General features: G+C 46.4%; 3 protein-coding genes and 1 long non-coding RNA gene across 4 annotated transcripts; all 4 read right to left on the bottom strand.

Moving 5' to 3' along the window:
- Positions 1 to 207: 207 nt before the first annotated feature.
- Positions 208 to 3,540, bottom strand: HOXA7 (homeobox A7). Its single transcript, XM_021538193.3, has 2 exons — positions 3,049 to 3,540; positions 208 to 2,006 (listed from the first exon to the last, which is right to left on the bottom strand). Exons 1-2 carry the CDS (start codon positions 3,422 to 3,424, stop codon positions 1,723 to 1,725), a joined length of 660 nt encoding a protein of 219 aa, XP_021393868.1. The 5' UTR covers positions 3,425 to 3,540; the 3' UTR covers positions 208 to 1,722.
- A 6,237-nt stretch (positions 3,541 to 9,777) lies between these two features.
- On the bottom strand, positions 9,778 to 12,472 carry HOXA9 (homeobox A9). Its single transcript, XM_021538044.4, has 2 exons — positions 11,804 to 12,472; positions 9,778 to 10,674 (listed from the first exon to the last, which is right to left on the bottom strand). Exons 1-2 carry the CDS (start codon positions 12,348 to 12,350, stop codon positions 10,436 to 10,438), a joined length of 786 nt encoding a protein of 261 aa, XP_021393719.1. The 5' UTR covers positions 12,351 to 12,472; the 3' UTR covers positions 9,778 to 10,435.
- A 2,359-nt stretch (positions 12,473 to 14,831) lies between these two features.
- Positions 14,832 to 16,601, bottom strand: LOC146768185 (uncharacterized). Its single transcript, XR_014951807.1, has 2 exons — positions 16,340 to 16,601; positions 14,832 to 15,686 (listed from the first exon to the last, which is right to left on the bottom strand). It is a non-coding gene; the product is annotated as an uncharacterized LOC146768185 (long non-coding RNA).
- Positions 16,602 to 17,741: 1,140 nt separating this feature from the next.
- Positions 17,742 to 21,523, bottom strand: HOXA10 (homeobox A10). Its single transcript, XM_021538043.3, has 2 exons — positions 20,695 to 21,523; positions 17,742 to 19,242 (listed from the first exon to the last, which is right to left on the bottom strand). Exons 1-2 carry the CDS (start codon positions 21,512 to 21,514, stop codon positions 18,968 to 18,970), a joined length of 1,095 nt encoding a protein of 364 aa, XP_021393718.3. The 5' UTR covers positions 21,515 to 21,523; the 3' UTR covers positions 17,742 to 18,967.
- Positions 21,524 to 27,372: the final 5,849 nt, after the last annotated feature.

Genomic DNA, 27,372 nt, shown 5'->3' on the forward strand with positions numbered 1-27,372 from the left:
AGTCGAGATAGAGATATTGACTGATTCCTATCAATTCATCACCTTGATTTCTTTTTGGTTTTCTTTTCTTTTTTTTTTTTTTTTTTTTTTCCCTTTCTGATTACCGGGAAAAAAAATTGTTTAGATGCTCTAATTTCTTTATTAGTCTATGTAATATATTTTTGTTACTTCCTTCGAACTGGTTCCTTAATAAAGAAACACAATTCATTGCCAACAAGCATATTTATTTTCTGTGTAACATAAAACACATTTATCGTGGGAGATAGTTGAACACGGCATCACTTCCAAAGAGAGTTCACAGACATTTTTTTTCCCACTTCCAATACTTACACGGCATATCCAAATGTTCACAACGAACACACCGAAACACATTGTAACATACAATTTGTGAATAAATTTTAGCCAAACCTTCAAGACGGATTTATACAGAGTTCTTAACAATACATCATGCTACAAAGTTTCCAAATTAATTACATACTTCTCAATTTATGACATGATCTTACAAATGAGGTTCAAGACGAATATAAATGACAAAAAAATTACAATATCTTCTATTGTAGGAAAATTCATGGTATTACATATTAACACGTTCAGATAATCAGGACAAACAGTTTGTGATTTTTTTTTTTTTTAAGGTGGTTACATGATCATTTAAATTCACTTTTCAAAGAACACTTTCCGCTATATTAAGTAAGATCAACGTAGAATAAGAAAACGGCCTTTAGCAGAAGCAGCTGAAGGTAGAAGCCAAAGGGAGATATTAAACCGCTTTCTACAATATTGACGTGTGTTTGCTTCCTCTCTCAGAATAGCAAAGAATCGAGAACAAAGATATATTGCAGCATATGGTTTTCATTTATAATTGCTTTGGAATAAATATATTATTTTAAATTTAAATATATTCAGACTTTTCAGTACCAAATTCTATACCAAAGCTATTGATGCGTGCTTTACGAATGACTACACTTACATGTCTAAAAGCATTTTGCGATTCACATTAGTAATCTTGTAACATCCTTTTGACTACTAAAATACAGTATACTTTCGAAGATAGGTAGGCAGAGCAAGATATATAGGTAGGTAGTCTGGAAAATAGGTAGTACAAATAATTGCTGTAGATTGTAGTGGTTTGTGGAACATTTCCCCCCCCTTATTTGCTGTTTAATCTTTTGTTAGTGTAGCTGTTACTTCTGATACTTTTCTAACAACAATTTAAAAAAAAGAAAACAAAAAGAGAAGTGCAGAGCTACTTATTCAAAATTAGGTAGTTTTTCTTAATGTGAGCCTAATGCACTTTCCCCCTTACACATGATTGGGACTATGGAGTCAGGTAGTTACTTCGGAAGGTCACGGTTTACTATCTGTGCAAGCAGCAGTTCTCCCACTGAAATGTCCCCTGAAGAAACCCACCCAGGTTTGAGTTAATGAAGATTAAAAAAAAAAAAATGCTGATTGTAAGATATTCTTAGGAGATATTACCGAAAGGTTCGGCATAGGGCAGGTTTGGGGAATATGGAAGAGTGGAGCGAAGGCTGGAAAACCAACCCCAGAAATGTTTGTATGTTTGCAAACGCTTGCTTTCAAGATGATTACTAAAGGGAACTAATTTAATTTTTAATAAAAAGTCTCTCTTTTTTTTTTCCTTTTCTCCTTTAAAGGGAGCTTTTCCAACTGTCATGTGCACACACTATTCTAAGAGATCACTTCCTCGAGTGGGACTCCTTAGTCCTCCTCCTCTTCGTCTTCTTCCACTTTCTCGACAGAGGCTGCTGCTGACGTGGGCTCGTTGGGAGCCGGGGTGCTGGAGCTCTCCTCCTTGTGCTCCTTCTTCCACTTCATCCTCCGGTTTTGGAACCAGATTTTGATCTGCCTCTCCGTCAGGCAGAGGGCATGGGCGATCTCTATCCTTCGCCGCCGAGTCAGATAACGATTGAAGTGGAATTCCTTCTCCAGCTCCAGAGTCTGGTAGCGGGTGTAGGTCTGGCGCCCTCGCTTCCTATCTGGACCTGAAAACAGGCATACACACGGCCATGAGTAAGACAAGAAGAGAAGTGGAAAGTTTTCTCGGCTTATTTTTCTTATTGATGTTTTAAATAAATAAATAAATAAATAAATATACAAAAAAAAAGTGGCCGAGCCAGAGTGAACGATCCCCTTCTTCGACTTCCACCCTACCCCCCACTTTGCCCTAACAAAGACATTTCAGCCACACGACCTGCCCTGCTCAGGCAGGGCAAAAATTAAGTTGCTCGAGACCTAGGAAAAGTGAAGAGAAAGCCTTCAGGAGAGGAGGTGGGGGAGGAAATTGCTTTTGGGAGGAGGAACTTTTCCCCCAGGCGATGTATTTCCCTAAAACCTTCCAGACTTTCACGTTTCGCAAGGGGAAATAAAAAGCTGGAAGGCTGGGCCGTATTTATTTTATTTTAATGTCGTGGGCTCCCCCCACCCATCCCGCCTGGATCGTAAACAATACATAGCATTTAGCTCCAGAAGAGAGCTCTCCTTTTTCACACACACTCTCGTGCCCCAGTCCCCCCCTCCCCCCTCCGTTTTCCTGTTTAGTACATTTCTATAGATTCTTATCTCCGTGGAAAGGGCAGGGGGGACGAGAGTGGCACGTCTCGGCAACGCGAGCTGGCAAAGTCCACAACACGCCGTCCCTCGCTCCTAAACGCCTCTGTCCCCTCCGCCTCGCCCAGCGAGCGGGATTTTTTTTTTTCCCCAACTTCGACAAGAGGGCAGGGGAGACGCTTATCCGTGGGGGCTCTGGGAGCCCGCAGCCAACGCTCCGCTTTTTCATAGCAAACAGCGCAAATCAACTCAATGCTAAAATTCCATAGCAAATGGAGTTAAATAAATTTACGAGGCTAGAACCCATTAATTGGGCAATAAAAAGTTTTATGATACTCATTTACATACAATGCCACGGGCTTTCTACGCAATGGCGCCTCGGCTATAATTAAAACCATAAAGGCTGTGCTGACAGTAATCCTGGCGACACGCTTTGCCTGGCTGCCACGGCTCCGAGCCCTCTCCGCTCGCCCCTACCTGAAGACCTCATCCAGGGGTATATCCGGAAATTAGGCTCAGCCTGGTTGTGCAGGTTGCTTTCCTCCGCTTTCTCACAGCTGGGTTTGGTTAGCTCATTGCAGAGGACGGGAATGTTCTGATCAAAAGAGGAACAATGCAGGTTGTAGGCATCAGAGCCCAGGCTGTATCCGGAAGAGAACGGGCTTTGATATATGGTACTGTTCACATTGTACAAGCCGGGCATGGAGGAGGCGAAGGCACCCGCGCCTGGTCCATAGCCGCTTCTCTGGGAGTTGCTTGCAAAGGAGCAAGAAGTAGGCTCCGCATTTTGGAAAAGAGAAGCCCCCGCCGTATATTTGCTAAAAAGCGCATTCACATAATACGAAGAGCTCATAATTTTGACCTGTGATTTGTTGTCCGGCAGGCTTCAGTGTCGGTTTTACGAGGTAGCGTGATATATGATAACATTACACCCCCAGATTTACACCAAACCCCATTTTCTTTTGGACTGAGCTGCCCGGAGCACGTGACCGGTCATGTGACGCCGCCCGCCAATCCCCGCCCGCCTCACAGGTGGTGCCGGCCGGGGCCCGACGGCGCCCGGCCATGGACGGGCCGGGGCCCGCCAGCGCCCTCAGCGCCGCCAGCGCCCCCGGCCGCCGCCCGCTCGGCCCCGGCGCCGCCGCACCCCGCCCGCTCGCCGGCGGACCGCGGGCCGTTGGGAGAAATCACATTTTCAGGCTTGAAATATGTATATGTATGGCTAGCTCTATGCGTCAGGTCTAAGGGAGGCGGCTCGTCGTCCGCCCCCCCCGCCCCCCCGCGCTGTGTCGGCGCAATGGCAAGGAGCGAGGAGCGGCGGTAGCCCTGCCACACGGCTTGCCGGGGCACCGCTCCGCTCCCGAGGGCTGCCCAGCCGTGGCAAGCAAGGAGCTTCCCAGCAGTCAGCCCCCGAGCGGGGGAAAAGCACAGTCGCCCTCCCCGGGAAAAGGAAAGGAGGAAAAACCCACCCCAAAAAACCCCACCAAACTACCAAGCAAACAACGACGTCCAACTAAACAAAAAACTCCCACCCAACAGCAGAACACACGATACACCCCTACCACCCTCCAGAAATAATAGAAAAAAAAAAAATAGAAAGAAAGAAAAAAGGTCTCAACTTTCTGAATGTCTCAATAAGTAAATACAGCATAACCCGAAACTCCAGAGTTGAAGAAATCGCCTGCGAATGGCTTCAAATCGCCGCCGCCTGTTTCCTGCCCGAGTTACCTTTCCGCCCTACATACCTTGCAGTCCAGAGCGTTAGGCGGCAGCGATACGCTCGGGTGACGGGGAGAGTTGCTGCTTTTCTAAACACTGGGATCCCCAACAATGAGAATGGCTCTCCATTGAGGATGCTGCTCCGTGCCCTTCCTTTAAACGGATCGTAAAATGAGTTTCCTTCCCTCAGACGGGGAGTCCTGGTAAAGACAGCTTTTACTGCCTGCCTGTATTGCACATCATAAACTGGAAGAAGCACAATGGAATTGCCCCGGAAATTCTCCTTTCAATTATAGTTTGGTGCCCCGTGTACAAAGACTTTCTCACCAGTTAAAATTGTTGCCGATATTTCGCACGGACCCTAAACTTTATGTTTTGTAAACGTGGAGCACCCTCTCCCCCCCTGCACACCTCCAACACACACCCGCGCACCCTTTGGCACCCTTTATGCGTGGTTATTGCAGCCCCATGAACACAGGTTACTGACAGAAGCAAGTCAATTCTTGAAAGCCAGATCCCTGAGATACTGGTGCTTCAGAGCACCACTGCAGATGTGGTGGATGTATGTAAATGTTTGCCAAGTGTTAAGTATGTGAAAACGCACTTATTACTCGCAGGCATAAGGGAGAAGCCGCCGTAAGAGCCCCTTCGGTTTTTTTTTTCCAATTCACCAATATTAGACAATATCCTCGAGGTCGCAATCGCGGTGCTGGAACGTGCCGGCAGAAGAGGCTGCTGGAAGGGAATAGAGGCCCAAGAACTTAAACGAATGCGATGCAAACAAAATGACGACCAAGAAGATCAAAGAGGCTGAAGTAGATGGCATTAGACCAATAAATTGCTCCTCTGGTGACAACATACCAAGATGCAAGAAAAAAAGAAACAGCAAATATAACCAATGTCTAGACTTAAATATGGATAGCGTAGGACCGAATAGATTGTCTGGGTGGTTGCATTTCGAGCTCTCTGATTCTCTACAATTTGCACGTTTATATATTTTTCTTTGCTTATGTGTGTTTATCGCTGTCACTTTTTTTTTTAATGTATTTTGCTTTCGTCTTATTTTTCCCTGCCAGCCGTTTAGATTTATCAAAAAGCCTTAAATGAATAAATGCTAGAAGGACCCCTAGACAAGGGTCCCCGCCACCCTGTTGACTCCCCCCACCCTCTGCGAGTTAGGCATAACGCTGCTTCTGAAACACCTTCTGAAATCTTTCGTTTTGTCGCTTACAGGATCAGGCTAGATTACCGCGCCTGTAAATGCACTTCTAATTTTGTTTTTCCAATCGGGAAAGGGAGAACAGGAGGAGATTTCAAGTTTTTGGTCATGGTAATATTCTCACACGCTTTAAAAATAATCCTCTAGGATGGATTAATTGTATTTTTTTTTCCTTGTAAGATCTGGACTACCCCTCTTTGGCACTGAGCTTTTCCGGGAAGTAAAATGTAGTGATAAAACGGTGCTCGTAAGTTATAAGCGACCTGGGAGCACTACATGATTATGGCTTGTGTACTAAGCAGTATCTTGATGTGGTTCATAGTAGAGAAGATTTTGTTGGTTTGGAATCTGCTCTCGCCATAATTTATCCACGATTATAATGCAACATGCTGTGCCAAGTTATTACTTAGTATGACGATGCATAAACACTTTTTAATTTCAATATAATTTTACTGCCCAAGGAAAAAAATAATTACTCATAATAAGTTTAGCAATGCCATTGTAGACAAACATTTGATAGGAAGGCTCTTGCTAGAAAGCAGGGAGTGGCTGTTGATCTTTATCCCTAGAAAGAATTAAATCTTTGAATCAGTGCGGGAAAAAATCTAGCTCAGTACATATCCAGTGCTGAATTTCGATATAAAGACAATGGCTTTAATTTAAGGAAATGTAAGTAAGATGCAGAGAAAGTAGTTCTGTTACAGAGTACTATACAGGGATTTGTTTAGTTGTCTGGCTTAAACTTACGAAATACAACGTTTATACTTCAGCCCATATTTTATGTTTCCTTTCCTCCTGCATTTATTTTCCTTCCAATTACTTTTTCCCCCGTTTCTTTTGGCAATTGCCATCTGAAAATATTCCACAACTCCACACTAAGCCTCATTCTCAAGACGCGGGAGCCAACAAAAGCAAAGCAGAAAAAAATTAAAAATAAAAAAAAGAAGAAGAAAAAAAAAAGGAAAAAAAAAAGGAAAAACAGAAAGGAAAACGATTCGAGGAAACAAAATAGACGGCGAGAACAAGTTAGGAATGACTTTGAGAGACACGTCAAGTTTGCAGAGCATCAGCCTTCTCACATCTGTGTAATATAATCACAACGGGTCCCAGAGAGCTGAAATTGCTTCGGACACAAGCAGGGCTTTTTATTTGTATCAAAGACAGCTGTTGAAGAATTTCATCCGCCGGTAAATAATTTTCAAACTAGATTTTTGCAGCACTGCCGGCTCCCTGCACGGCTGTCTCAGCCACGCGGAGCGGACAAGGGCATTGGAAATTCCATCGGCTGGCCCCAGAGCTCCAAGGGTGAAACTCTTCGGGTGCTCTCCTCCCAGGCTGAGCTGGGGAGACCCTCTTACATCCTGCCCGAACCCTTCAATTCCCCCTTTCTCCCAATATTTCATTTCAGACCAGCCCTTCGGGAAATCAGGATGCCCTGTTTACAGGCTCGGAGCTCAAGCAAAGGGCAAAGGTTTGGGGCAAGGGAGAAAAAGAGGAGCTGGCAGTTGGGTGCCAGGGCTCAATCCCTCTCTATCACATAATAGGAAATGTCTCGGTATTTTGAGAATAAAAAATGCACAGTGTGTGCAGATCAAGCTTTACTTTCGCCACGAGTGCACTGAGCGCGACCAGGCGGTACACTCCACCCTGACGGCGCCCGGTCGGATAAAGTAGGAAAAACTCAGGGATAAGGGGGGAAAGCACCCTCAAATCTATCGACCTTTGTTAAAACCATCTCAGCCCTTCCAAGCCCAGTTATGCTCCCATAAAGTCGACATTTTAGGAGCTGTCGGGGAGGCGGCCGAGCGCTTGATGGCGGAGGGCGGCCGGGCGCTGTTTCGCGGGCTCACAGCGCCACCTGCCGGCCCTCGGCCGCCACGGCCGCGCCGCCGCCGCCCGGCCCGGCCCGGCGGAGCCCGCGCCTCTGCCCGCCGGCCCGCGGCAAGATAAATGTCCACCTCCCAGCCTGGATTTAAGCACGGGAAGGCCAATAAAAGGTTGTTATTTCCGCTCTCCCGCTTTATCTAAAACAGCCAGACAAAACAAATGAAAAGGCTTTTGTAGAAAATCTTAATTGTGGCTGGACAGTTGTAAACTCATTAAGAGCCGAATTCCAGACAGTTTGCAGACCCGTCATTTATTACACACTCTTAATGCTGATTCTTTGAAGTTGCCTCTGTCTGCAACAACAGAGGGCGTCCCAGCATCCCCAAATACTGGCTCGGGGATCAATTAGGGGTTTTTTTGTGTGTGTGAACGCCAGAATGAGCTCCCTTTTGCTAATTAGAACTCATCAAATCTTACCTCGGATTTATTTCCTCTTTTTTTTTTTTTTTTTTTTTTTTTTTGTAAGGTGAAGTCGAAAGCTTTTTTTTTTTTTTTCCTCCCGCAGTTCTGCACATCTGTAAACTTCTTGCCGGCTCCCTAAGTTTTGTCTTCAGCCAGCCCTGCAGCGTTTTACACCCCATAAACGGTTACAGCAGTCATTTTCTTTTATTGCACTGTAGTATGGCTCTGAATTTTCCTACAACAACTTCTGCCAAAACCATAAGCGTGTTGCATCCTATTTTGCTTTCAATACATATACATATATATATATATATATATATATATATATATATATGTATATATCTGTAAAGGTACCTTCATAAAACAATAAGGATTTTATTTTTATTCGCCGTATTTGCAAACAAGGGTCAGTGTGGTGTAGAGCGGTGCCGCGATTCATGTTATGGAGGATATCCACTGTGAGCAGTAAGATGTCCGCCCAAAACAAGGGTAAATATCAGCAAGCTCATAGACTTTGCTATTTTCTTTTGTTGCTGAGCTTGGTTTGGCTTGGGGCGGCGGGGGAGGGGTAGGTCCAATGGGGAGGGGATGTATGGAAATCTTCCGCTCCAAAGAAACCATCCTTCTCTTTTTAAAAATAAATAAAATTTCATGTTCTCTGCTGTAGACTGTTGCCAGCTCACCGCTTTCCTTTGGCTAAATCAGCGACTAAAATTGACACCATAAATTCTACCATAATTGTCAGTAAAATTTTATCTGATTCTATATCTATCTATAAATACATATATAATCTGAGGCGCTAGTAAAACGCAACGGGTTGTATTTATTTGCCGCGGGATTTAAAAGGGGAAAAAAACACAAAAGTGAAGGCAAGGGAAGGAAGAAAGTGGATGACGTTTGAAATAACATATTTTGCATGGGCAATTATCTCTAGCAGGGAATTTGAAATGAACGCTCTGGTAAGGCGAGCCTTCTCACACGGGTTGTGGAAGCACACTTAGTGCTGGACATTTTCTGATGGAGGCTAATTAACAATCTCAGTTTAAATGTCGCTGTCTGAGCAGATTTACATTATTGTCCGCGCTAAAGAACGTCGGACATTTTGGTTTGGTTCCCTCGCCTCGGCGGCGAATTTTATTAAAACGGCGTTAGCTCGGCGCCGTGCCCCGCTGCCATCCAAGGGGCTCCCTCCGCACACTGCTAAGCGCCAGCTTACCAAAGCACACCCGGAAGGGGGGAAGAAATCCCTAATCTCAGAGGAGCTATGGCGTTTAGGACTTAAATCTGTCCATTTGGGATAAAAATAAGACCAAATTTCCATCACCTGGGGGTTGCGTTTTTAAAAAACCGTGGCTTTGCCTTGGCTCGAAAATAATACCACTCCTCGCCTCGCCTCTGCAGCTGCCCTAGTCCGGCCATAGCTGCTGCCGAGATTCGGTGTGCCATGGAAGAACCTCTTCTCAATAATCTTAAAACATCACAAAATATAAAAGAATCAATATATTTTATTTGGCAAAAAGTTAAATATCATTTCAACACAACGATTTGGTCAGTAGGCCATGAGGTAACTGTTTCAAAATAGACAGTGTACGTTCTGCATTAACATAACTTCCCAGATTTTTTTTTAATCGATACAAATTTACAATAACCAAATGTAGGTTTTTATAATGTATAATTTATTATCAATAAAATTAACCTTCATTACAATAACCATCAAATCATTCGATTAAAATTCAAACATAAACCATAGGTAGTTACCCTTTTCACATATACGTATAGCTCCGAAATCTGCTAACTGCTCACTGGTGCAAAAACAATATTTAAGCTAGTCTGTTTATTTACTTTTTTTTAATATATAGATTATATATACAACCGACAACGACAGTACTATATATGTATCAACTGTGCATACTAAAATGACTTGCTTCATATTTTGAGAACCGTAATTCCCAGACATCCCGAACGAACGTTTTTTTCTACCTTTTTTTTTTTTTTGCATTGGGATATATATAATATATATATTTTACAATCAAAGGTTAACTGTCTAATTATACAGAAAAGACTTAATACACTACAGAGCTATACTCTATGCAATTTTTATAATAAACAACCTGAGTTCAAATTGAATTCTAGCTTACACCATTACATCCGGTACAGCACCCAAGCACATAAATTGAGTCACAAACATAATTACCACAATAAAACACAGTGTTCAAGTATTAGAGCAGAGATCTCTCTGCCACGCAAAAAGCAAATAAAATTAACTACGTAGACTAAACTATACAGTCCGTAAATAGTTGTGCATTATGAAAAGGTAGTTTTATCTTTTTTTTTTCTTTCCATAAGTGAAGAAACAGGTAGATTTATACAAGCCAGTTAAACAGCCTTTTCGTGCTAATGCCCCCTTTTTCTTTCCTATTAGAAAATTAAAAGTCTTACTGTACCTCTCCTGGCAATCTGGCCTCTGTGACTATCATTGTACAATCATAATCAGAATTTGCCAAGGGAAAAATGAGGCCTGGACCCAGACGCATTGCATGGCAGGGCTTGAGGGGATGATTTTTTTGTTTGTTTTAACTTTTTCTTTTTTTTTTTTCTTTTACTTTACTAATTTTCATTTTAACCCGCGTGTCACCATCATTCGTCCTTCGCTCGATCTTTGTTGATTTTCTTCATTTTCATCCTCCTGTTCTGAAACCAGATTTTCACTTGTCTCTCTGTTAAATTGAGGAGTCTGGCCACCTCGTATCTACGGTCCCTAGTGAGATACATATTGAACAGAAACTCCTTCTCCAGTTCCAGGGTCTGATGCTTGGTGTAAGGGCATCGCTTTTTCCTGGTGGACCTTGCGTGGAGCCAGTTTGCAGCTGGATTATCTACAACGAAAACAACAGAAGTTCAGGCTGAGGGGGAGGGTGGGAGGTGGAGGGAGGGGGCTGGGAGGGAAATCCACGCAGAAACAGCCCATCAGGTGTCCCGGTATTCGTGTTTAGGACGTGGCTCTCATTTCCCCAGGCACAGAGGCTCGTGAGGCACAATGGACTCCAAAATACAGACACATGGGGAGGTCACACGCAAGCACACGCGGCAAAGCCCCGTTGCCCCCGCCTCCCCTCGCCTTTTTTTATTGTTTGGAGAGAATACAATTCTAAAATACTTTCTCCTCCTCTCTCTTCCTCGCTCTCTAACTCGCTTCCTCCTTCTTGGCCTCCCCACACCTCAAACAGCCAGCCCGAGGAGTAACCAGCCAGATCAACATGTCATCGAAATTGTTTGTCTTTTTAATCTCTACCTTCTCCTGTGTCATCCCTGGCAAAACCTAGGGAGCTGGCGAGTTAATCTACAGCTGGCATAACTGAACCCTCGCCCTCTTAGGACCCTTATTCGCACGGCGTTAATCGCGATAGTAATCCCGAGGCGCTCTGCCACCAGTCTCGTAGTCCTGGGAGCATCCAGCCCGGGGTTTTCCACCGAGGAGACGAAAGGGGGAGGGGAGGAACTAAGTCAACGGCGAGGTTTCTGTTCTCAGCCCAGCGATAGCCGCCCTGTCCTGAGAGCCGTCTCAAAAAAAGATCTGATTCACATCCAGTGCTTTCTAGGCACCCATCTCCCCGGCGGCTGCCCACGCCTGGGAGCGCGGCGAGGCAGGAGGATGTGAGCACGTCCTGCTGAGTTTGCTGGGGTGGCAGGAGTGGGGATGGGCGACTACTGCATTTCTCTCTCTTTTTTGTTTTTTAATTTTTTTTTCCAATGTTTGCTTTAGTTGTAGTTGTAGGGTGGGTTTTTGGTTTTTTTCCTTTCACCCTGGAAAGCCAGAGCCGTCCTAGATCCCGTTCGAACCTGAGAAAGGCAGCGCTGGCTTCTGCAGATGGCAGACCCCGGCCGGCTGGCGCAGCGGCGGCGGCAGCGGCCGGTGCTCGGCCGCGTAATTAGCCCCAGCGCCTCGACACCTCCCCGCGGCCGGCGCAGAGCCCTGAAGTCCATTACCCTTGCCGTCCCACTTACTTGGATCGATCTGCGGTTTCTCTCCGTTTGCCTCACTTTCTCCATTGCTTTCAGAGAATGCGCCTTCGTGGCTTTGCTTATCCCTATCAACTGGAGGAGAACCACAAGCATAATCAGAGAGAGACAAAGTGTGAGTGTCAAACGTGGTACAGTCAGCCCTCCTGGCCGCCAGCGGTTCAGGTTTAATGCCGTAATGCCTGCTGGTAGGTAACCCGGGGAAAGACAAGGAGCCCGGCACAGGCTCAAGCCACGAACGCATGTACCTGCCGTCGGGCGGTGCCACGGGCGCCTGGTGGTGCGCGTAGGGGTGGTAGACGGCGGGGACGCCGCTGGCGCCGGCGGGGTGCGCGGGGCTCCAGGGGGGGCCGAAGACGGGCGCCTTGGGCTGGAAGCTGCAGGGGGCCAGCTCGGGGTGCTCGGCCAGCGCCGCCGGCCGCGGCGGCGGCCCCAGCGGGGCGGGGGCGTAGCGGGGCGCCGCCAGCTCGTCCCCCTCCGGCACCAGGAAGGAGTCCACGTAGTAATTGCTGAGGGTCCCGGGAGCCGACATGGCGGGCGGGCGGGCGGCGGCGGACCCGCCGCGGTTCGGGGCTGCGGGTTTCACGTAACAACTTGGTGCTGGCGGAGAAGTAGAGTCAGTAATAAGTTGAGGGCAGCGCAGGCGCCCATTGGCTGCGCCTGTCACGTGGCGGGGGAGCAGAACAATAAAGTATAAATCAGTCCGCGGGCTATTAATGGGTCAGTGTTTTCCAGCCATAATTTTTATAGCGAGGCCATATGTTTTTATGCAAAGGGATATTTGAGTTATACGGCGGGGTTTGTTTTAATTGCGGCCAACTGAGATTAAAAGATCAGATTCCGTATTACAGCCCCCCTCCCCTCTTTCTCTCTCTCTTCCTCTCTCTCTCCCCTCTCTCTTTTTTCTTTCTTTTAATTTTTTTCTTTTCGTTTAAGCGGACTATTTTATATCCAAATTAATCATCCCATCATAGGGTCGTGTTCTCCGGGAAAAAAAAATCCCGCCACCCTTGTGATCGGAGACCTTCACATAAAATGATACAATAACTGAAGCAATAAAAAGAGCAAAATAGTAGTTGCGGTATACTGTATTTAAATATACATTTATTATATTTCATAAGGAGTTATTGTTTCGGGAGCCACGGGGTTGTTATTAAGTCAGTAACTATGAGCGCGCTCATTTGCATCGTTGTGTTTCACAGCAGTAAAAATTTACGAGTGCTTGGAAAGGTTAAATTATACTATTGTGTTTAGTTTGGGAACCCACTGTAAATAATACCGTTCCGTTCGGCTCAGAGCTGGCAGCGGAAAGTCAAATTCAACGCATCCCCTCTCCGAAACCCCAGCGCAGAGCCGGCCCTCCCCGCCCGGCCGGAGGACAGGGGCAGGCACCGGCTCGGTATTTAGCCTGGTCGGCACCAAACTGCACTTCATCACACCACCCCGCCGGGCACAGCGCGGCAGTGACCGAAACACCCTCCTCGTCCTCCCCGCTGCCCCTGCCCTTGGACCGGGGACCCCTTCGCCAGGCCGGGGAGAGGAGCCGGGGCCGGGCGGCGGTGCGGCGGCGGCCGGAGGGGAGCCGCCGTCCTGGCCGGGAGGGAAGGCGTGCGGGCAGAGCCGGGCGGCGGTATTTATCACCACAATTAATTCTTCAACTATGCAGGGAAGCAGCGGGGGGAAAGGGGAGAAAATGCCCGGTCTCCCCTCTGCCGAAAGGCACCCTGCTTCTCCAGGCGGCTATCAAAGGGGCGTTCGCAGTCGGCCGTCCGGCATTCTGGTGAATCAAATTTATGTGCAAATATAGTTATTTATTTGCTGGCACCTCCTGTGGCTGCGGGACACACGCTAGCGGCATCGGAAGCCGAGCGGAGGGTTACAATCCTCAGCAGAAGGAGGGGAGGGTGCGCGGGGGAAAGTAAGAGGCGGCCAGATCCAAGTCCAGTGTTAGGAATTAAAGTAGTGGCTGAGCTCTTGGCAAACATGCCTGCGACTCCCTGGTTTCTCCCTGGCGGACATTCACGCTGTTTATCCCCGTGGCTGGCGAAGGAGCGCGGTCACTAAGATGCAGGAGGCACAAAAAAATCTCCGTGAGAGGCTCAATTTACTCAAAATATCTTATATTGAAAATAGAGCCCAGCAAATGGTAGGGACGACTGAGTAATGATTAAAATCGCGTGTAAATATTGTGCATACGAAAGTGTGGTTCTAATTAGTTTTACATCGCTATGTGGGCTGTCTCTCTCCCTCTCTCTCTCGCTCTGCTTCTTTCTTTTTCTTTTCATGTCTTCTCAACAGTTTAATCCGAAATCCTACAGAGGTCCTATTTTAACACCGCTCTCTCCTACATTCAAAATTACAAAGGCTCATAATGAAACTATTAGCCCCCATTAGAGTTCGAAAATCGTGGAACAGTTGCAAGATCTCAATAAACAAGAGGCCCGTTATTTTCTAACAATTTTAAAAATGCAAATAAAGCTCTCTCGTTTTAGTTTTTTTTTTTTTCTCCAATTGTATAGACACTCCGTAATAGAAAAAAATAATTGTATTTCTTTCCTGGAAAGACGGAACTCCACGTCATTTGTATTTATTATTAAGAGTCAGCTGTGGTGAAATGTGATTGTAGAACTTCCTTTTTCCATTCAGAAAAAATAATCTTAGCTGCAGGAGTCCTGGATGTTTATGTTCGAATTTGGGTTCTCAACTTCAGCAGCGGGTTTTATTTTTTTGGTTCCTCACCAAAACTAATAGCAAATGAATAACAATAACAATAGCGTTTAAAATAACGTGACTGCATTTTTATTTCCCCTGTAAAATTCCGCATTTGTTCACTGCCAGCATCCAAGAGGCAGGAGAGGTTGTACAGAAAGTAAGAGGAGAAATACAGCAAATAATTAGATATTTTTCACGCGGTGATGTTGCTAATAATCACACTGGGATGTTCGACTCTCTTATCGCCGTTTTAGATCAATTTTCATCCAAAGTACATTTTTCATATGAACCACGTAGGCGATTTCTCTTCATCAATTTATTTTGCGAATTACTTAAGGTTTTGGTGACTTACACCTTCGGGGCCAAAAGACCCCAAACAGGGCAGAAAACAGACGTTGACATTAAAATGCTATATGCAACCAGAATTCCTAGGAATGAAGCACTGCTGGAGCGATCTTGTTCGAATAAAAGTACTCCCTGTCCTCCATCCCAACATAACCGAACAAGCAGAGCTCCCATTCCGCTAGCTCCAGCACCCGGCTGCATCAGGAAGGATCCCGTCGGTTTTTAAGCGGGGGCTGGGGGGCATCTGCTTCATTCGCCACATACCACGGAGGCGCTGAGCATACACGGGCGCGGGGCAGGAATTCGCGGGCGTTGGCGATCTCGCCTGAACTGGAAGTTCAGGATCGCCTTTCCCAGGGTTTCCTGCCACTGCAGACCTCTCTCACGGAACCAGTCGTGGTACGAAGCCACGGAGGGGTTTTGGCACCATGAAGAGAAAAAATTATTCAGAATTGAGAGGAAGCAGTCCAAAATCAGGATGAGGCGATTCAACTGGGAAGCAAAAGGGCAGAGGCGAAAGACGCTGTATTGGCACACACAGACACAGGCACTGTAAATACACTCCCCGAAATGTACACAGACACTGCAGATAGCCCGACAGACCTTGTGCGGAGAGGCAAACACAAGCACTCAAATTTGACTGCAATGCAGAGCTCTGCTCCTGCCCCGGCCGGGGACGACTGCTTTTCTGAGTATGTCTGAATTCCGCTATCCAAACTCATCTGAGCTCCTGCAGCCCAGCCTGAAGTTTTGAAAAAGTTCTTAGGTTTTACTATTGTTATTTTTATTAAGGCAAACATAATCACGACAGCTAAAAAAGAAATAGAAATAAATGAGCAACGACTGAGTTTTCTGTCTTTTTTCCCCCGCCCTCCTTTCCTCCGCGAAGGGTGCCCCGCTCCGCGGCCGCGGCGGCGCTGCTGCTGGCGGAGGGCCCGGCGGGAGCCCGCCCATTGCCCGCGGTCGCGCTGCGAACACAAAAGGCGGCGGTGGCGGCGACGGCAGCGGGCCCGGAGAGGTCGCTGTTGCCCGTTCCGCCGCCGCGGAGAGCCCGCACTGCAATCGTGATCGTAACCGAGGCCTTGCGGGCCGCGGGGCAGCCGGCGCCCCCGGGCAGCCCCGGGGTAGCGGGCCCGACGGCGGAGGCGCGGAGCCGGCGGGGCCGTGCGCCAGGCTGCGGCAGCACCGGCCACCCCACCGCAGGGGCCGACAGCCGCCGGCGGGGCCGGGCACCCTCGCCGCTGCCGCTGGGTCCAGCCGGCCGCGGGTGCTGCGCTCCGGGCCCTTGTTTTTGATGACGCCTGGAGTGGGGCAGGCAGATTTGATTTCTCCCCACCCCCTCCTCCAGGCATGCTTTCAGGTATCTCGGTTTTTAATAAATCCAGATCGAGAAATTAAACAGCCACCCACCTCCCCCCCGGCCCCCCGAGCTCGACCCACGGCGAGCGGAATGCAAAAACGCACCTGACCTTGAATGCAGCCAACGAGATATATTAAAAACCCGCAAGCAGGCAGGGACTCGCTTAGGAGCTAGCTAACCTTGAAGAACTTGTCAAGCTTCCCCCCTCGGCTGCCGTGTTTATCTGAGGAATCAAAGGAGGCTCCGCTGCAGATGGGAAACAATGGCATTGGGACTTGACGCCTACAGTTCACTTCAGCGCTAAGATTTCTTCGAGTAGAAAGGACCCTCGCACCAAGCATACCTGGTGATGATATCAACTGAAGTAATTAAGGCAGTTTCGTGCTGTAGAGAGAAAGGTGGAGCCCCAACAACATGAAACTACCTAAACCACAGAGCAGTTCTCAGGCGCTAATTATTACTTTCCCCATTGCCGTGGTCCTTAACGCAAGGATCCCGCTACGAAAATAAAACCAGAAACGTGACTAAAACATCCCTCTCGCCCTCCCGCCCACCCCGCCGGCGCCCCTCCGCGCCCCTCGGCCAGCCTCGGGTGGGTTAATGAAAACAAGAGTAAAATATAATAACAACCACCCACACACACGCGCGCGGGCAGCTTTCGCCGTTCCATGCAGATGTAATCGGGGAAAAAAGGGCCGTGCACGACAATGTTACATCACGAAAAGCTAGCGGCTCCCAAGAAGCCCGGGTTCAAAGTCTGTGCCCCCCTCCTCCCGGCATACATATACCCTTGCAAGGAAGCATTAGCTGTCTCTTTTCTTCCAGCCTTCCTTTTGCGTTCCCTTTGTGCAAGACCCTGTTAGCTAAACATGCAGCAAGGAAAAGAGGATGCAAAAAAAAAAAAATAAAAATAAATAAAAAAAAAAAAAAACACCAAAAGAAACAGCCTGTGTGAAATAAGCTCTTCCACATGCAGCCAGGTAGGGAATAGCCTTGCCTGGAGGGGCCCGCTGGCAGGGAGGCGAGGCTGGGGTTCCCCTCCCTCCCCATGATCTCACCTTTACGATTTCTTCTCAGCCCTGAGATAAAGCTATAATTTTTTCACGTCCTCTGGAGTTAAAGATCTCAGCACACTTGTAGGTGTTCGATTAACAAAAAGGAAAAAAAAAAAAAAAAAAAAGAGAAGAAATATATCGTTTCCCTACCCTGAAGAAATAGTAATTTGCTTCCTCAGTCTATGCAGTTCCTCAGTCAACTGAAACCACTCGTTCAAGACAGCAACAATCCAGATATACTAGCAAGTCATAAAACTGAACAAAAGCCGACAAACCTTAGAGCACCATCGCTATATGGCCCAGACAAATTACGACCGTCTAGGTAATATTTAAATAGATTCCTAAAGTAATTGCAGGGGGTTTAGGCAACTATTCCTGTTGTAAAAGTTCTCGAAGACATAAAGTAGAACCTGAGGATAAACAATTACAAAAAGAGGTAAAATTAAAAGGATTCATTCCACGGTTTTTTTATTCTTCTATGAGAACATAAACATCGTCTTTTTCACGCACAGCAGCATTACAATATTAATTTATTCCGATTTAAGGTAAGAACTAGATATAGCTAGAACTAACATTTATAATAACGATAGAATGCATTTGCTTAAAACAGTATCGGCATTTTAATAATAATAGACATTTATCCATATCTGTATTTATAGCTTTCCCCCTTCTTCTTTTTTTTTTTTTTTTTTTATTTTTAAGTTTTTTCACCTATATGTTTGACCCTTTAATGAATGTAACTTCACAGTATAAAGGAAGACGAACATATTCTCCCTTGCAATCTCAGACTCTGGCTCAGAAAGTCCATCTGATGTTCAGGATATATACTTTCAGTGAAATTAGTGAGAAAAAAGTGACTATTTTCTTTTAAAGGGGGAATTTCTGTGTGCTTGTCATGCGTTACCAATGGTAACGTTATATATAGACACAAAAGAAAATCACCAAATTCACATATTTAAGCAAAACTACATTAAGTAAATATCTACAACCAGCGAGAGAAATTCAGAGGTAAGTATAATAATTTAGTCCATGAGTAAAACGAAATCTTTTATACCTTTAAAGAGAAGATATTTCATTTTCCTGGCCAAATTTAAAGCTGCAATATTGGCTTTTAAGGTAAAGTGTAAAAAAAAAAAATAAAAAATTACTCCTAACACCCGTTCCCGTGAAACCCTTTTAAAGGATGCCTGCATTTCATTATTTTAAGCCCCGCTTTTCGAAGGAAAAAAGGGGGAGGGGGAGAAAAGGCAAACAGAGAAGGGGAAAGCTCCCAGTATATAGAAATATGGCAACGCTTAAATTCTTAATTGTGCAGCTACGTACAGTCCGAGTTACAGCACTTATATTTTAAAAGAACGCACCTTTAACCAGGATTGTTTACTTTTCAGAGAGACAGATAGGGAGAAACGTATTTGTACGTCTTGAAATGGTGTTTTTGTGTTTCAAAGCTTAGAGGAACAATTTGGCCCCGGGAAAGGCTGAAGGAAGAGGGGAGGTTCACACACGGCATTTTGTGCTTTAGCGTGACTTTAGTCCGCCAACCCCCCAAAGTAGCTCTTAAGAGGTTAAGGACATATTGAGAGCGCCTAAAATCGTTAATCCATACAGGTGCAGATGAATACAGCCTAGGAAAATGATACTGGCTCTTTAAACCATAAAGATGTGTTTATAGGTTCATCAAGAGAAATTAAAGTTGGCTGTGAGCTCACGAATCCTATTCTCTCTGTTCATTTTCTTCAGTTTCATTCTGCGGTTCTGAAACCAGATTTTAACTTGTCTGTCTGTGAGGTGGACTGTGCGGCTGATCTCTAGGCGACGCTCACGAGTCAGGTACATATTGAATAGAAACTCCTTTTCCAGCTCGAGAGTTTGATGCTTGGTATAGGGGCATCGTTTCTTTCTGCCACTTTTTGCCGTGAGCCAGTTTGCTGCATTTTCTCCTTTTGAATTGCCTAGTTTTGAGAAAGTAAAAAATGGACGTTACCATCGGGTAGGAGGCAAAGAGCTGTGGGGAGAGGGTGGAAGGAGCGTCTGTGCGTGTGTCTGTGTCTGTGTGTGCGATGGGCTCACCCCGCCAGCTGCGGAGAACTGGAATGTGGGGTGTCCTTGAGGGAACCGAGGGCTTCAAAGCGGTTTCCCAAAGGTTTTGGATATATCCGGGTAAGAACTGCCACTGCTCAAAAACCTCCGGACAGCTTCTGGTGGGGCAGCGTGCCCCAGACTGTAGCACATCTCCGACCCTCCGAAAGGAGCTCCTACCCTCTCCCTGTCGGCCATTCCGAGCCCTCTGGTACTGGGGGCAGTTGGTGAAGGGCCTGCAGTCTTATTTCCTTCCCCCCAGGCACCTGCTTCCAAAAAGACAAAGCCTCTGGATCCGGACTTTGTAATTGTGCTACGGAGGTGGAAAACAAGGTGAGATGGGGAGCCGGAGCCTCCCCGCCTTCAGCCCCTGCCTTTCCAGGGAGCTTCGCCATGGCCTTCTCATGTCCAACCATTTCGGGGACGAAAAAAATACAGTAATAACGATAATAAAAACGTTTTGAGGTGATTTCTATCAGTGGAACTGACTGGGAAAGAGGTAACACCAATCCCTTGATGGCTCAGAGTGGTTAGTGGTTTGGGGTTGGCTCTCTAACAGTTTTTAGCTGACCCTTCTTTTTTTTCTTTTCTTTAAATGCTACTTTCCATCGGGTCTCCTGAAAGGAATAAAAGGGTGTCCGAAAAGCGAACAGAGAGAAGCTCCTGCAAAGTCTGCCATCCGGGGAAGGGGAGTTATTTTTTGCCATGGGGACACGAAAGGGGAATAAAGAAGGAAATGTATAAATAACAGCTCTGTTATCTAGTGTAGATGCTGAAGGATATTCGCCGTGCATTCACCAGTCTAATTTGATAGCAGCTCATAGATGGCACATTTCAGCGCGGTTGTTATTCCGAAAAGCATTCTGGATCGTAAAATATAACTTACCGCGTTAATAGGTTTATTTATTGGCACTGCCTATTGCTTATTTTGGATGCTTTACAAACATCTCTGTTATCTGGTAGGCACCTTCACATCACGGGGGAGAGATTGATCTTGTTTTTCTATATGTTTTAGCAGCATGCAGGCTACAGTTGCCCATAGAGGAGGCTGTAAGGGTTTTAAACTATAGGATGGACATTAATTTTTACGGCAACCCCATGCCCGAATATTACAAAGTTCAGAAGGTCAGTCTGAGCAGCGCTTCTTGGCAGCCCCGAGGGGCAGCTGGGATCCTCCTTTCGCATTTCAATGCCACTATGATCCTCAACGACTATTTTTTTCCTTCCTTCCTTTCTTTCTTTCTTTCTTTTTCTTTTTTTTTTTTTTTTTCCCTCTCTTTCTCTTTAATCATCACTAACCACCATCACCGTCATATTTTGCTTACCTACAGGCTCTTTCTCTGGAGAAGCTTTGCTGCTCTCTGACGGAGCAGGAGAGAGCTCCTCTGCGGTGGAAGATGAAGCCTGAGTCTCGTCCTCCCTCTGGGAGACGCACGCCAAGGGGCTTGGGGAGCGTTCCTCATCCTCCTTCCTGCCCGAGTCCGGGACGGGAGGCAAAGATGGAGGCGTCTGGAAGCGGCCGGGGGGCTGCGGAGGGAAAGGGGCAGCCCCGGCTGGCCCCGCGCCGTAGTTCTTGGAAGTGCCATAAGCCTGGGAGAGGCGGAAGTAGCCCGGGACGGGGACCCCGCCGCCGCTGCTGGCTGGGCTGACCTCGGCACTCAGCCGGGGGAAGGGAGCGAGGTCTGTGGCGGCCGAGCCCTTGGGGCATTTCTCTGAGTCATAGAGGCAGTAGGAGCTCTCCTCCTTAATGCTTGTAGCGAAGGAGCACGAGGTGGCCTGCTGGCTCTCCGGCTCTTCCATGCGACAGGACCGGGGAGGATCTAGCCACACTTCCATCCCTGACACGTAGGAGTGCGAGTTGGGGACCATGCTTTGAGAAGTACCTTCATTGCGTTTGCCCAGAACGGGGAAAAGTCCGCAGCTTTGCAGTCCGTAGGACAGATCGGACGCCTGTGGCAGGTAGATACCACTGTTGGGATAGTAGCCGCCTCCGCCTCCGCCTCCGCCTCCTGCTCCCGCCGCTTCCCCTCTGCCCGAGCTGATCAGGGAGTCTACCAAAAAAGAGTTTGCAGCCGGGCTCTCGGAGCATGACATTGTTGTGGAATAATTTGGCGAAGGGAGCAGATAGCCCTTTCTGGCTGACATTTCTTGTGCAAAACATGCTGAATATGATGAGAGATACCCCCGCACCACGGCAGGCGCCCGCAGCCAATGGAAGCCCGGGCCTCCCCAGCAACCCCTCCCCGTCTGGTTTCGTATGCACAGAGCTGCTCTCAGGTCGACCTCTGAATTTGGAAGATAGATGTATATTAATGTGTAATATGGATTTCCATACACACAGGCGCGCGCACTTCCACCATATGGGCGACCGCCTGCGCCCAGGCAGGAACCGTGCTCCCGGGAAGGAGAAGGGGAAGGGGAAGGGGAAGGGGAAGGGGAAGGGGAAGGGGAAGGGGAAGGGGAAGGGGAAGGGGAAGGGGAAGGGGAAGGGGAAGGGGAAGGGGAAGGGGAAGGGGAAGGAGAAGGGGAAGGGGAAGGGGAAGGAGAGGTCTGTGCTGGTACTGGCTCCAAGTTTTGTTCCCCTCTTATCGCAAACACTGCTATAAAATAGCCCGGCGGTCCTGATGTTTATTATACCTAGTCTGAAGCCGTGTCCAGATGAAGCTTTTACTATCGCTCCTCTCTCCCCGTGGTTGGGCTTTCCAGCAGCAATGCCTGCTCACCTCCCTGCGCAGCCTATGTGTCACACGAAATTAATAAAGCCACGGCTCGCCCGGTGTTTTATGCTCAGCCTCTGCTCATTTTATTTGATTGTCTCGTTTTTTTAAGAAATAAAAGACGTGTTATTGTTTATCACGGATCATTGGAAACCATAAAGGGGCCTGGTGCCTCCCGTGTTAAACTACCAAGGAAGGGGGCTGCTTGCAGCCTAACATCACCGCCACGACGCCAGGCTGGGCTTAATTTTCCTGGAGATAAAATGCTCGCCGCTGCGCTGAGGAATCTCTTAGGGAGCAATGCCACTCTGAGAGGATTGATTGTGCGGTTGCAGCTTCTAATGCTTTAGTTAACGCTGGATTCTTCCCGAGGTCTGATTACCATTTAAAATATAAAGCCAGACATATGTCACAGAAAGAATCCAGACGCGAGCAGTTCAAATGGATCCTCGCAGGATGCTGCGCTCCGTGTTTATTGATGTGTTTATATTTGGACGATCATTTTTATATCTCCCATCCCTCCCGCTCCATTTGGGTCTTTTCACTTTTCGCCTCTTCAAAAGCATCCCCTCCGTTAAGCAACGTACTAAATAATAGAAATAAGAGTAGCTAGATAAATACAGAGATGCTAGACAGCCCAGTCCAGTCAATATGTAATTGTGGCGGAGTAGCAGACAGATAGCAGACAGACAGGGACGCAGGCAGAGAGACAGATAGATTTCGTAATGAAATGCTTAATGATGACTTGCTTTCACTTCCATCATCTCTCGCTTATGCCATTTTAAAGTCGCCTCACTGCCTGGCCCGCGGAACTAAGGGCACTTCAGTTCAAGTGGAGCCTGAGGCTGCCCAGTTCTCGCTGCCCATCCCTGAGGAGCATCACTCGCTCCTCTCTCCCGCACGCCGCCTGGAGAAGAAGCCGTCGGCCGGTTTCCACTTCCAGCAGGTCGGGCGGGTGAGAGCGGCTGCCTACCGGGCGTCATCGCCGCTCGGGACGAGAGCCGCTGCCGGGCACCCGGCTGCCGTGTCCGGGAGGGCACTGGCGGCGGTGATGGGGCCGCTGCCTGCGGAGAGGGGTGGTGCCGGAGCAGGCGCGGCGCCCCGAATTCCCCGGCCCTCACCCTCGGCCTCCCCCAGGGAACACTTCTTCCCCCTCGCCCCACGTATCTGTCAAGCCCCACGTGGTCTTGTCCCGTAATATTTGCCTGCCAAAAAAAAGCTGGGAAAAGCTTTTTTTCCACAGCGTGACATTCCCCTGGAGGAATCCCTCCTTGCGGCAGGAGGGCAGCGTCCCTTCCCGCGGGGCTCTCCCCAGCGTTCCTCCGCGCCTCCGGGAAGCGCCAGGGCAGGCAGGGAACGCTACAACTTTGAAACACCCATAAAATCTCTGTGGAAAGGTGCCTGATTTTTCCAGCGTGGTGGGGCGAGCATCACAGCGCGATTTCCTTCTGACCGGCCCGTAGGATGCGGTGACAGGGGTAGATCTCTCAGCCTATAGAAACCCTTCGAGGTTTTTTTCCTTCCCGAATTTCCTCCTGTGACACTGTTTGATTTCCCAACTCGACTAACTTCGGATGTGTTAATGTGCGATGGACGAATCCTTATCAGATTCCTATGAGGACCGTATCATTACTAACAAAATTAATACCACATAAGGAACTGGTTTATTGGCTGGTATACAGGAAGGCTATTATCAATAGGCTTAGCTTCATAAATACAGATCTAAATAAAAAGAAACGTGAGCCCCAGCGCCGCCTTCCAAATACATTTCTCTATACAAGTCAGGTATAAAAATTACTCTGGGGAAGTCTGCTCTTGCGGTATGTTTATTTTGCATTTGCCAAATTAAATAGAAACGGATTGCAAATCTAAAAGCCATACGGAACCGGGGAGAAACGCTTGAAATCCTTCCAAAGCTGTTTTTAAAATAAGCAGCTTCCTTTTAAAAATTGGATTAAAGTGAAGGAAAGTACTATAAAAAGTATGCTGCAATCCTCGTCAGCCGGAATGACTGGAAGTGCATCGATGAGACGCGAGTTGGCTTCTCTTCCCTCTGCGATCTAATGCAGGGAAATCAGACAAAAGGCGCAGAGGCCGGTGAGAATTTCTGAAGGTGTTCTTTAGCCTCCCCGTTTAGGTTTTGCAGCAGTGGGTTACCCCACCGCCGTGTCGGGTCCCGCGGGAGCTGCCGTGGGGTGTTGTGCTGACCGCAGTAAACGGTGCCTGTTTGATGGTCAAGGCACCGACTCCGTCTAGATCATGAACTCAGCTCGGCGCTGCATTATCTCCGCTTTCTTTAATCGCTAACAAGGCCAAGGCAAATAGTAACCAGCGTCATCAAACCCACTGAAGTAAAACTAATAATGTTCACTTGATTCGTAACTATAAAAGATAATGGTCAATTCTGACTAAACTGAGCTAATTTGGCATGCGCTGAGTGCAGCTACTGCATTACCAGCGCTTAACAATGTGTCCCTTGGAACTTAACCCCTATTTAAAAGAAATTTTAAAGAATATTGTGGACGCCAGGGGACGAGAATTACTTTTTTTTTAATTCTACTTCTGTAAGTAAAGCTATCCGAGGGTCTATAAAACCGAGCAAATAAAATTCTGATAAATATCAAAGCCAGCGAGAAGGTGTTTTCGTGAAGAATCTAAATTCATGGCGTACATAGACAATACAATCAAAATAAAATTTTATTGATCTAAGAAAAATATAATAGATGTATTAATAGCGTCGTTAAGTAGTTTTATTGGTTGAACTAAAATTAAAAACAAAAAGGGAATAAATAAAAAACGACAGCTCAGCCTAAGCAAACTCTGACTGGAAATCTCAAAACGTATCGTGTTAAACTGTGATTTATCTTTTTATTATTGGCCCGTATAACCCAAAAGATCAGCGCTGTTAATCCAGAGACGCATTTTGCGAGCTAATTAAAATATGCTTTTATTTGTAGACGCGGGCAAGCTGCAATTTGTGAAAACGTAAACGGCCTTGCAGTCTGTGCAGGAGTGCATGCGCCGCCTATCTGAGAATAAAGCCGTGGACTACATTTTATACAGCTCCAAAAATTAATGCGATCAGACTATAGTTATTTAATATTGGAACTGTCAGCTCCCTGAAACGTGTGTGTGTGCCAGATTCCTCTTTTTTTATTCTTTTTATTTTTTTTTCATTTTTCCCCCACCCTGGATTTGCTCCAAAGAAGGCGGATTTCAGACAGGAGGTTTAGGAACAGCGTCTGTGCCAAGTTAGGTGACAAATGACGGCCCCACTAATTTTATCTTTACTAGAAATTCTTTCACGCTGGTGGTGGTGCTGGGGAGGTTGGCTTGTTTTGGCGGATTATCTTGTTAAAAATTAGGCGGCGATTTAATTTTATTCCAGCCATCCGGAGGCTTGCTCGCCTAACTATGTTTTCTATTATACATGTATCGTTTTACTTATTTGGATTAGGAACATATTTTGCAAGTAATTCTGACGAGTTTCAAATGCTAGTGTGCGGCAGGACAAAATACACCCAAACCAATTCATTAGGGCTTTATTTCCTCGCCATTTTCCGGCACTGACGACAACAACGGGGCTTTCTATTGTCCAGAGAGCCCCAAACACCATGCAGAAGCAACAACGGTATCGGGTTATATATGTGTGGGGAAAATACTGCATGCCCAAGTCTGTCTTTTAAGTGTACCCCTTCTATTGCGAGAGATGCGCCGCACAGCTCTATTAAGCATTTGAAACTGTAGCCTTTCTCCCTTTCTGTAGCTGTCTTGCCTTTAAAGAGGGTCTGAATGCATATACAATTTTTTTTTTTTTTTTTTTTTTTTTTGTGGTATAGCTTGGCTGTCAGACACACACGTTGGCCAGAAGTTTCGATTTCAGAGCATTTAATGAAAAGATTGTGACCCAAAAAAAAAAAAAAAATAGACAACAAAACCCAATGAGCTTATGAAAAAGCCTCCCAGGGATTTGGTTGTGGTATGTGAGCTGAAGCTGAGTACACGATTAATTAAACACAGTGTAGACACTGAGCTGGCTTCCTCTCTTCCCTCCAAAACATGCAAACCCAAATAATGCGAAATAATAAACAGTTATTGTAAGAAACAAGCTTGTTTTTTTAAAATATTATCCTATGACCGCGGCCGTCAGTAAACAATTCGTAACCAGAGGGCGCTTTAACTGCTGCTGGGGTCCCTTTGATTTATTCAGCCAAGTATTGAATGGGACAGGGAAACAACAAGGGGAAAAATAAATATTTGATCAAATATGCGGAGTTTAACTTGACTGATGTAAAATGAAATGTTGCAAAGGGACCCTCAAATCTCCCTGATTCTCACGTGGCTTCTTGCATCCTGGTATTGCTGAGGGGAAGTCAAAAGGGATCAGCATCCCCGAGCTTTTAATGGAGCATCTTTGATGAAATCGATAGGTTCCAATAATCATCTGAAACTGCTCTCTGTCGACTGAGCATGTGCTTTTAACAACACTTGCAACAGTTCCCTGGAAGCACCATTTAAAAAATACTGCAGGCAACAGGCATTATATACATAGAAAATAAAGGATAAAATAATATTTTTCATTTTTTCGGACAGATACTTTAAACTCTGCCCTAAGAAACACGTATTAAAATATGTAGCCAAACCAGTATCTTCTCCATTCAATACCACCTTCCCGCCCACCCTTCTCAAATGGAGACATAAGAAAAACATGTGAAAATTTTATGGGCATGAAAAGTAACCTGGAGTTAGGGGTACTGGTAGAGAGGATAGAGTTTCAAAGCTACAATCCAGAGCAGCCCTGAGCACATGAGAATGAGTGACTATTGTTTGTTTACAGCACATGTGCTGATTAAGAAAGAAAGAAAGAAAGAAAGAAAGAAAGAAAGAAAGAAAGAAAGAGAAAATCTAAATCTGGTCTTGCACGAACATTGACTTAATATGCAATCACATGAACAGTTTTTAGCATAAGCATGTCAAAAGTTGTTTACCACAATCTGTGTCCAGCTGCAAGGAAGCAGACTACCCTTTAAAGTTACCAAACGACCCTAACTAAACTATAGTTCAAGACTAATAAGATCGTCAGAATTGTCTGTCATTTGCAGACTGTGTTGCCATAGATCTATTTGATTGAAGACACCTACTGTTCCACACATAAATGTCAAGTTTCATAATATTTCCAATGCTACACTTTTTTCTTTTTTTTTTCCTTTTTTTTTCTTTTTTTTCTTTTTTTTTAATAAATGGAAGAAAGCTACAAGTTACCCTGAAGAAATATTTCCAGATAAC

This window comes from Lonchura striata, chromosome 2 (genome assembly GCF_050655825.1).
Source record: "Lonchura striata isolate lonStrDom1 chromosome 2, ASM5065582v1, whole genome shotgun sequence".
Taxonomy (NCBI): Eukaryota; Metazoa; Chordata; class Aves; order Passeriformes; family Estrildidae; genus Lonchura; species Lonchura striata.

Bases quoted from the DNA above. Each gene is read 5' to 3' on its own strand.
- HOXA7 (XM_021538193.3), bottom strand. From the start codon at position 3,424: ATGAGCTCTTCGTATTATGTGAATGCGCTTTTTAGCAAATATACGGCG. The intron at 2,007-3,048 runs GTAGGGGCGAGC...GCCTGTTTTCAG, and splicing joins CCCCTGGATGAGGTCTTCAG to GTCCAGATAGGAAGCGAGGG.
- HOXA9 (XM_021538044.4), bottom strand. From the start codon at position 12,350: ATGTCGGCTCCCGGGACCCTCAGCAATTACTACGTGGACTCCTTCCTG. The intron at 10,675-11,803 runs GTAAGTGGGACG...TTTTCGTTGTAG, and splicing joins GAAACCGCAGATCGATCCAA to ATAATCCAGCTGCAAACTGG.
- HOXA10 (XM_021538043.3), bottom strand. From the start codon at position 21,514: ATGTCAGCCAGAAAGGGCTATCTGCTCCCTTCGCCAAATTATTCCACA. The intron at 19,243-20,694 runs GTAAGCAAAATA...TCTCAAAACTAG, and splicing joins TCCAGAGAAAGAGCCTGTAG to GCAATTCAAAAGGAGAAAAT.